Genomic DNA, 11201 nt, shown 5'->3' with positions numbered 1-11201 from the left:
AGGTGAGTACCTTAACATAATAAAGGCCATATATGATAAACCCTCAGCCAACATTATAGTTAATGGTAAAAAACTAAAAACCTTTCCTCTAAGATTGGGAACAAGGCAAGGCTGTCCACTATCGCCACTGTTATTCAATATAACATTGGAGATCCTAGTGAACACAATCAGGCAATAGAAAGATATAAAATGCATCCAAATAGGAAACAAAGAAGTCAAACTGTCATTATTTGCAAATGACATGATTCTCTATATAAAAAACCCTAAAGACTCCATAAGAACATTACTAGAAACAATAAGCAAATACGGTAAAGTCTCTGGATACAAAATCAATGTTCAAAAGTCCATAGCTTTTCTAAGCTCTAATAACAAAGTGTCAGAGAAAGAAGTGGAAAAAATCATTCATTTTGCAATTGCAACAAAAAGGATAAAATACCTAGGAATAAATCTAACAAAACATGTGAAGGGCCTATATAATGAAAACTAGAATATCCTATTAAAAAAAATCGAAAAAGATACAAAAAAATGGAAAGAAGTTCTGTGTTTGAATTGGAAGAATCAACATAGTTAAAATGACCTTATTACCTCAAGCATTATAAAGATTTAATGCAATCCCCATCAAAGTCCCATCGGCTTTTTTTAAAGAACTAGAACAAAAAAAAAAAAATCATCAGATTTGTATGGAAGCACAAAAGACTCCGAATTGCCAAAGCCATCCTGGGATAAAAGAATGAGGCTGGAGGCATCACTCTGCCCGACATCAAATTATACTGCAAAGCTACAGTAATCAAACAGCATGGTATTGGCAGAAAAACAGACACACCAAACAGTGGAACAGACTTGAGAGTCCAGAAGGAAACCCATATTTACATGGGCAGGGAATTTTTGACAAAAAAGCTAAAAACATACATCAGAGAAAGGAAAGCTTCTTCAATAAATGGTGATGGGAAAACTGGAAAACCACTTGCAAAAGAAGGAAACTAGACTGTTGTCTATCACCACACACCAAAATTAACTCAAAATGGATTAAGGACCTGAATATAAGACCTGAAACGATAAAATGCACAGAGGAAAATATAGGAACGAAACTCAAGGACCTTGGACTTAAAGAGGATTTTATAAATTTGACCTCAAAGGCAAGGAAAGTAAAAGCAAAAATAAACGAATGGGACTACATCAAATTAAAAAGTTTCTGCACAGGAAAAGAAATCACCAACAAAGTAAAAAGATAACCACCTGAATGGGAAATTATATTTGCAAGCAACGCCTCCAATAATGGTCTCATATCCAAAATATACAAAAAACTCATACAACTCAATAACAAAAAAAAAAAAACAAAAACAAAACGATCCAATCAAAAAATGGATAGAAGTCTTGAACAGACACTTCTCCCAAGGAGACGACATATAAGTGGCCAACAAATATATGAAAAGATGTTCAACATTGTTAGCTATTAGGGAAATGCAAATCAAAACCACAATGAGATACCACCTCACTCCTGTTAGAATAGCTATAATCAACAGAATAAGTAATAACAAATGCTGCAGAGAATGTGGACAAAAGAGAACTCTCATACGCTTCTGGCGGGACTGCAAATTGGTACAGCCAGTATGGAAAACTATGGAAGTTCCTCAAAAAACTAAGAATTGATCTACCATATAATCCAGCAATCTCTCTACTGGGTATTTACCCTAAAGCCTTGAAAATGCATATCTGAAAAGATATTTGCACACTGATGTTCCTAGCAGCATTATTCACAGTGGCCAGGATATGGAAGCAACGAAAGTGTCGTACAATGGATGATTGAATAAAGAAGCTGTGGTGCATATATACAATGGGATATTACTCAGCCATAAGAAGGGGTTAAATACTGCCATTTGTGACAATATGGTTGGACCTTGAGATAATCATGCTACGCGAAATAAGCCAGACAGAAAAATCACATGATATCACTTATATGTGAGATATAAACCTAAAAGCAACAAATGAACAGAACAAACAGAGACTCTTGGACATTGAGTATAGACTAAAGGTTACCTAAAGGTAGGGGGTGGGAGGATGGGGAAATTAGACAGGTTAAAGGGGGTCAAATATGTGGTTACAGAAAGAAATCTAAGTATGGGAGGTGAACACATAATGTAAATATATATGTGCCTTACTCTTAAAGTGTACATCTGAAACTTACTGGATTTTGTTAACCAATGTCACCATAAAAAAATTAATTAATTAATTTTTTAAAATCGCTGAAGACAGTGTCTCTGGGTCCCTTCTGGTTCCCAAAGCAGCTTTTCAATAATCAGAAAAATCCTAGTCAGTCTACTTTTGGTGCGTAATGTAATTTTTATTTTCGTTTTTTGAAAATAGCTAACTCTATTAACCAATCGTACCCCATTCCCCAAGCATGCTGTATAGTCTGCCTACCTATTACTCTATGACAAACTATAACTTAGTGACTTAAAACATAACCATTATAAGATTTTTCTGGATGGAAAAACCAGGACTCAAATGGGTCTTATCCTCTTTCCTACAGTATCAACTGGGAAGGCTCTGCTGTAACAGGCTAATCTGGAGGTTCCAAGACAACTTTAATCATATGCATGGCACCTTGGCAGGGAAAGATAAAACACTGGGCTCTGCTAGATCCCTCCCTTTCCATTTACACTAAGATCCTCCTGACATGGTCTCTACAGCACTGCAGTCGGACATGTTACCTGGTGACTTGAAGCTTCCATAGCAAAGGTTCCCAGAGATAAGTGGAAGGCCTGGGCCTGAAAACAGTTACAACATCCCTTCTTCTATCCCACTGTTGTTCAAAGCAGTTCTAGAGCCCATTCAGATTTCAAGGGGATGGAACATAGACCTCACTTGTCAATGGGAGGGCTGTCAAAGAATTTGTATCCACCTTTAATTCATCACATTTGGAAAAATAATTATATAGAAGTATTCTTTTTACTCATCTGCCATGTTTTTCAGTACACTTGAAATTAAATTAATTTATTAAAACAATTGTCATACCACATTGAGCGGCAGTGCAGTGGTTAAAAGCATTAGAGTTAGATCATCCTGAATTTCAATCCTCGGTCTGCTTTTTACTGACTGTGTAAACTTCAGCAAGTAATTAAACCTCTCTGAGTCCCAATTTTTTTTATTTATAAAATGAATGATAATAACAGTACTTAGCTAACAGTTCTTTAGGATTGAGATTATATAAAAGACTTAGCACACTTTAAGTGCCAATAAACAATTATAGTGATAATAATTGATGATACAGCATTATAACTGTTTGCATAGCTGTTTCCAAACTAACTAATGGGGTTGAAAATATTGTCTTACTCATTTCTTCAATCCAAATACCTGGTAGAGGGCTGGGCATCAAAATTTTTAACGAATAGACATATGGATGACTTGATGGCAGCATAGAAATGGTATTTGCTTCCATTGTAACTCCTTGGCTCAGAAGTGTACAGAGAATGGAGAATGATAATATTGCCAGGTAACTACTCTAGGTTGAATAAGTGAAAGTTGCTAGGCAGCAGGAAGGCTTAAGGCTGCACTGAAACATTACATGATTTTAACTCTGAGGAGCAAGCTAACCCAAATAAAATATAGCATTTGCAACATTTCCAGTAAGCTGGGACTTTGGAAAGTGCATGAATCAGAAGAGGGAATACAAACTAATGTTTTCTGACAGTTCCACCAATGGCTGTGCCAAGAATCAAGAAAGTAGTAGAGAAAGGGTGCTAGAAGAAGAGATGGTAAAAACAAAATAGCACAGGCTATATATTGTGGAAAAAAGACTCTGGAGGAATACCTTGGTCTTTTCCACAACATTTTTATAAAATGATTTGAAATTTTCAGAAGTTTAAATTCCTAACATAAGTGGTGATACTAACTACTTATTAGTAGTACTTCTCAAGCCAGATCAGGGTCCTGGAAAAGGGAAAGAATTTCTCTGGTGTGTTATTCCCAATGTGTTTTAAATTGTTGTACTTCTTTGATTTTGGGGGTTCTACAATGCTTGTGTAAGGCCCATGATTTAAAATGGTTATGTTCTTGGTTGGCATTGGAAAGTCACATCTACTTTGGTGCTTAATGGTTGACAATAAACAAAAGAAATAATCACTATGATAGGAATATCATGTACAACTGCCCTCTAACAAGCCCTAATGTGCACTGTAGCCTGTGGAACTCTTGGCATATTGAACACAAAGAAGAAAGAGAGTTTGTTTATTCTGGCTTTAACCACATGTTATGAATACATTTGCTTTTAAATGAATTTCATAAAATATTAATGTTATATCAAACAGCAGAGTGGTGAGTATATCAGTCAGGAGCTATATTTATCTTATGTATTTGTTTTTTGTTTGTCTCTATTTATTAGTAGACAGTACATGGGCACAGGTGTTTCTCAGTTGAAGTGGCAGAACTTTAATGAACTGATGTTTCTGTCATCTGTGGTAAAGTAAAGTTGGCACAGAGCTATATGAATAACAATGAGGAGACCAGAACAATAAAAGAAAGACAAATGTTTCAGTATGAGGGGAAAAATATACGGGCTTTTTAGTTGGCACACAATCTAATATGACATTTTCTTACTGAAAATTAACAGTTTGTAAAATGGGTGAGGAAATGTTAACAATTTTTCCAAGATCTTATAAACAACGAAATTTTTCAAAGACATAAGTGACATTCTTAACCACAGTGTTCTTATTCTACAGCATAGGAAGAGAGTATCAGGGGCCTTAAGTTCTCCAAGATGGAAAAGAAGACCTGGACCCTCCCCAACTACATCTGCCTAGGGCCTGAAATATAAAAGGCTATCACAATGTTTGTGGAAAGTGGGAATGAATAACTGAATAAGTTGTTTTATTAGTGTCTGTATGCATATTTTGAATGGAAGGAAGGAAAGTTACCTATCACACCAGAGGTTTTCTTATCTATTCTGTCCTTTCATTCTTTGATATAAATGTCATTATTTATCCCTACTTTTACCAAATAGGAAATGGAGGCACATAGATATTAAGAAACCTTCCTCAAGATCATATAACTAGTATGTGGAGGAGAGTAGGGATATGAGAGCCACAGGGAGGAAGAGAAGGATTGTGTGTATATGTCTGCATGTGTGTACACATGAATGTTGGGTGAGATGATATGTGAGAGCTAAAAGTAAGTTTGTTTTTCAGAAAAATAAAATTTACTCTTGGAAGAAATTTTTTTTTTCCAAAATATGTTTAAGGTCTTACATCTCAGCATGACAGGCATTTCCATGACAGGGAAATGCCCTGGCTCTTTTGGGCTGGCTCGCAATGGATAATGCCCACTTGCCATGCACTTGTCTATTTGCCTAGTCACAAGACTCCCTCCTACTGGGTCTGTTTCTGTAGGAACCATAGATTCTTCCCACTGTTTATATCTACTTCCTTAAACATCTTAGAGAGCCACCTAGGGGATTCAGAGCTACCTTGAAGACATGTTTACAGGCATTGCCCCTCAGGCCTGTGTGATGAGCAGAGTAGTTTTCAGGAGTAGGAACTGCTATTGCTACCACAACTGCCCCTACATTATCAGAACTCCTTATGTAATACTTTGTTTGCAGTCTACTGTGCACTCTATAGCAGAGGGCAAAGGTGAGAGGTGGGGAAGTCAAAAAGCAGAATGCACTCCCTCACTTAAAGAACTTGCACTTGGATGTAGAGACAAAAATGTAAATGATGAAGTCAGTACCACCTTTAGACCCAGGCAATCAGGGCCTCTGCCTTGGGCCCACACCTCTGGACACCTCATGCTTTGGAATGCCCATCTTGATATTTTCTAAGTCCCCCTCCAGTGTCTGGAACTGACTAGGGCTTTCAGTGTCATCTAAGCAAGGAGCTCCAATCTCAAACTGAATCTATGTAGACACAAGTTCCCATTTCTCCCCTTTGGGGCACTCTCCTATCCTCTAGTCCACATGTGGAGTCAACTAGAAACACCTAAGACACTTCAGAACTCATGTCTTTGGGGTCCTCCCAGAGTCGTGGTTCCAAGAGAGTGTAACATGGTAAGTAAATCACTCCAATTGCCTGGTACAGTATTTCTTTCATGGTGTTCTATGAAATTGTGCCACCAGAATAATGTTAATGTTGATTTGGAGTGAATCTAATTGTGTATATAGACAAACCCCACAAAAAAATATTTGTTTGGGAGTCCTCATACATCCTAAAAGCATCTCGGAATGAAACAAAGGATGATATAAAATAAAACAAAATTCAGTGGCAACAGGTGTTGAACAAATACTTTTTAGACAGAGTTAAGAATAAACCAGAATTATCTGGAAGGGGTTCTTCAGGGAAGGTGGGCCTTAAGCCAGGCCTTGAAATATGGGGAAAATTGGGAGAGGCTCAAATGATTCCACATAGGTAGAACAACATGAACAAAGGCACAGAAAATATTTATTGAGCATTTTGTGCTATGCATTATGCTGAGCACATTACATTCATTGTTTTGTAACACCCAGGCCTGCTTCATCCCCAAAACTGTATGCTCTAAACACCATGCTCACTGCAAAAAGCCAGGAAGTGTTACAAGGGACAGCAGAGAGTGTGTGTTAGGAACTAGTGGAAGGCAAGAGCAATAGACAAGGCATAGTTATATTATGAAAGATCTTGGATGTCAAAATGAGAGGTAGAAACAAATATGCCCTGGTCAAACAAACAACCACATTCTGAAAGAAAAATGCTCGATATTTAAGACCTGGTCATACTAATATCATGTTTTCTTAAATATTTTTCCTCTATCTTAAAGAGACATTTGGTGTGAAACTTGTATTCTGCCTCCACTTGTCTTTGCCTGGTTTCATTTATTGTTCTCTCTTTCCTTTTATTTTTTAGACTTTGATCCTGCTCTTGGAATGATGACTGGAATTCCACCAATAACTCTAATGATGCCTGGCTTGGGAATAGTATCTCCTCCAATTCCACCAAATATGCCAGTAGTAAAAGAGATTATACACTGTAAAAGCTACATACTTTTCCCTCCAAGTCCAAGAATATTCTGCTTTTTCTCCACACAAGTCACAATGTTTTGGTGTTTAAGAACACTCTCTTTTTTTTTTTTTTCAAAAGAATACCCAAGGGCTTCATAGATATATTTTCAGAAACTTCGCCTAGAGACACAAGACAGGAAAATTTTCTCTTACTAGAAAAGGCTGAATTTTACGCACAGAGCAGTGGATTTTTGTGTGCTGGTTGCAGTATAAATGCTCTATAGTAAGGAATTCAAGTGTGTTAGTACAGAAAGAGTACCTAACACACATTGCTTAACACTATCATTTGCAGTCTCTCCTTTTTATAACTGGCTTACATTCTCATGACAGCAGAAATAGAATGTGATCTGAGCCTACCTGAGGCACATGAGAATATACATTTGGTGCTAAAAATCCTCCACTGCTACCAGCTATTTACACATCACTCAAACTACTGCTATTCAACTGATGAGCTGAGATAGACAGTGAGGTGAGCATCAACTTACAATGAGAGCAACGAGAAATATTGAAACTAACTCAAACTACTTGCAGCCATTCAGTCAATGCAATTAATGTGGAAATTATCTAGGGATCTATCTTTTCATTAATTAATAACTTTCTCCTTAGACTCTTAAAAACATCTGCAAAGATATGATATGGTAATCATATTTCAATATAAATGTAGCAGCAATAATAATTGACTCAAAGTTTTTTTCCAGATCTATTTGGAGTTTTACTTACTATAAATGATAAAAAGCTACTTTCTTCATGTGACCCAAATCTCATCAAAGCTTTTCCCACTGTTCTAGTAGTGTTGGATGGCCTGCTTAAGGGAACCACCACTTACACTGCTAAGAGAGTAAAGCTATTTGTTAAGGGATACACTCAGGGGTCCAGGCCAGAGAGCAAATGAATTTGCCTTACATGATAAACATGAACCTTTGACATGTGACTTTAGACAACTATTTCACCTCCTACCTTACATAGAAATCAGTTAATCATGGAATCAGACCCTGGCAGGGACCCAGATTCTACTTAGTATGGTCTTCTCATAACCTAAAGAATTTTAGGAGCAATCAAGTTTGGTTGGACAAATTATCTTGGCTCTTTTTGCTAGTAAAAAATGTTTTAATACCTTCTTCCAGTCTTTGAACTTGGTTGTCAGTAGGATAATTCTTTCCAGACAAATAAGAAATTTAGGAGGCCAGTATCTTAGAGGACTAAATTAGAAGTAGAGCTAGCATGTCACAAGGGAATTAGGGACTGGAGAATAACATGACCCTAGTAGGCTTTACCCGCTAGCTAAATTGGCCATTCCTCGATTTGTGTTCAGTGCCTAGGTGAATAAGTGGCACTGTTGTATACTGGTCTTTTACTCTTAGGGCCACTGTTCCTACAAATGGACAATGGAGTAATGGACTTTTTTTCCCATTCTTTCAGTGTGTTGCTTTTGGAATAAAAAAAGTTATGTATTTCTGATACTACTTTTTCACTTCAAAGGCCATGAATTTAGGCATTGTCAGTGTTAAAACTTCCTGCTTATGTAAAGGTAGAATCCTGCTGGTTTAATAAGTCATTTATCACATAATCAGCCTGCACTAGGCTTTCATAGTCTCAATAAAGTCTAACCTAACAAGATGGCTCATAATCTGTAAATCTAGGTGAGGTGCAAGGGATGACTTTACAGGATTTTCAGTTCCTGAATTTCAAAAGAATAGCACAGATTCCTTGTGTATAGCATGTAGACCTCATTGTTGAGCACTCCTTAAATGAATGTAGAAATACATTCATTAAAGAGGCTCTAACTTTCGAAGGTCTCTAATAAAAGAAACAGATATTTCTCAAATGAATTTATTTTTCCCTACTTACAGCCATGCCTTATCGGTTCCAAGTTGGAAGGGCCACAGAGCAAAAGGGAAGCATTTTACCATAACAGCTCAATCCCTTAGTTTTTCAGCTTTGTGTTAAGAAATCTGACAGGACAATTAATGCCAGTAAAGTGGTGGCTTCTGGGAAGGATTCTGGCTTTGGAATTGAAATACAAAAAAAAAAAAAATAACACTACTGACATAGCTTAAAGTAAACAGGTGTTCTATTTCCTTTTCAGAACTTGAATTTTTTAAAAGGGAGCTCAGTTTAATTGAGTGGAGAAAATACTAATGCAGAAGCCTCCCTTGGGTCTCTGCTGAAAAAACATGGTAAAAATGTCATTTTTATTAACAGCCCTAAGACTTTATGAAAGTGAAATGGGAAGAATAAGTGAGATAGGAAACGCAGAGATTTGATATGACTGAATCTCTTATCTTCTCAAGAGCCTACCAACTCTGTCTTATAAGGCCTTGATTATAAACCCTAGTGCTTACTCATACTGTCTCTGCTATATTCTCTTGCACTCAGTGGCCTCTAAGCAATAAAATCATATGATTTAGAGACTCTCACAATCTCTTTATGCACCCATCCAATCTGCTTCTGTCTTGTTGCTTCATTAAAAAGTATCTTTAGCATCAATTCCTTCCCCTTTCTCCCACCCGACACTTAATCCAGGTGCTTGTCACATATACAGAACCCTAAATGTCCTCGGGCCTCCATTGCCCACAAATTAAGAATCCAATTCCTGACTTTAAAAGCCTTTCATTGAGCTGCTTCATGTGACTGCCATCATTTCTGCTTGCCATTTACTTGCCCATTAGTCAAGTTCAACTGCTTCCTGATCTCACACTCCTCTCCAGCCCAACTCTAAATCTACCCCCTCCCAGAACGCTTCCAGGTAGAAGGTACTGAAATGAAAATAGAAGTTAATCATTCATCATTCTAATGCATTTCCATTTAAATATTGGGTGCTAAATCCAATGGATACTTTTTAGTCCTTAAATTACTTTGTTTCTGCTATATTTAGTACTCGTGATCACTTCATCCTTCTTGAAACATTAGGTCATTCGAAGGTGTTAAGAATGAATGAGACCACCAGGAAGATTATATAGATCAAGAAGGGAAGACAACCAAGCAAAGCACCTTGAGGAATTCCAACATTTCAAAATTTAAAGGAGCAATAGTAGTTTGCATTTATGCACACCCTTTAGCAGAGAAAATCCTCAAAAGAGGATTTCCAGTTCTTTCTCTCTTAAATCTTCATTTATGCTTTTGCTCCAACTTTCTATCAAAATGTCTCTTGTTTAATTTTAGTTTATATGCTACCGAAGCAAGCACGAAATGTCTCTTGTTTAAGAACACTGATGATTTTACAATATTAAATCCAGTGGTCAGTTCTCAGTTCTGTTCCTAATTGACATAATTGTCATAAATGATATAGTTGATTACTTTTTACTCATTGATATACTTTCTTCACTTGGCTTATAGAACACCACAGTATTGGTTTTTCTCCCACCACACTGGTTGGTTCTTCTCAGTCTCCTTTGCTGATAACCCTTTGTTCTCCCTAATTTCTTATCATTGGAGAGCCCTATGGCTCAGTCAATGGACTTATTCTCTATTTACACTCATACCTTTGATGATCTCATCCAATCTCATGGCTGCAAAACTATCTATATGCCAATGATACCCTAAATTATATTTTTAGCTCAGATCTTGTCCCTGAACCCCAAACTTATACCTTACTGCCTACCTGATATCTCCACTTAGATGTCAAGTAGACTTCTCAAACTTAATATGTTCAAAACAAAACTAATCTTTGCTGCCATACCTTCTCTACTAGTATCCTTCTCCATCTCAGACAGTGGCAGCTGCATCCTTCTAGTTGTTCAGGTCAAAGCTTAAGAGTTTTCTGTTAGAAAACTCTGTCAGGTTTACCTTAAAATACATATCTAAAATCCTACTGTTCTCATGATAACCACCGCTATGACTCAGTTTATATTCACAATTATGCATTTTCTGAACTCTTGTGATAGCCTTCTAAATGGTCTTCCTCTTTCACACTTTCCCCTTATAGTCTATTTTCAAAAGAGCAGTCAGTGCAGACCTTTTAAAACCCTTTAATGGCTTCCTATTTTATGCACAATAAAGGCCAAAGTTTATTTGATGCATTAGAAGGCCCCTTATGATCTTCACTCCCTCTCTGCATTGTCTCTTTGACTTTGTCTCCTACTACTTTTCTCCCCATTACTCACAGTTCCAGTTATACGGACCTCCATGCTATTCATGAACACACCAGGCAATCTTCCATCATAGGGCCTTTTGCAAT

The 11201-nt window shown here is 37.0% G+C and overlaps 1 protein-coding gene across 1 annotated transcript in view; it reads left to right on the top strand.

Moving 5' to 3' along the window:
* The window catches only part of ENOX2 (ecto-NOX disulfide-thiol exchanger 2), a 91281-nt gene that overhangs the window by 19972 nt on the left and 60108 nt on the right, over positions 1–11201 (top strand). The window contains 1 exon segment of the mRNA XM_015589861.1: positions 6870–7025. Within this exon segment, the coding sequence (XP_015445347.1) occupies positions 6870–7025 (156 nt within the window).

This window comes from Pteropus alecto, unplaced genomic scaffold (genome assembly GCF_000325575.1).
Source record: "Pteropus alecto unplaced genomic scaffold, ASM32557v1 scaffold145, whole genome shotgun sequence".
NCBI lineage: Eukaryota > Metazoa > Chordata > Mammalia > Chiroptera > Pteropodidae > Pteropus > Pteropus alecto.
The sequence above is the reverse complement of the archived record's forward strand: the minus strand, read 5'-3'. Positions and strand labels throughout refer to the sequence as shown.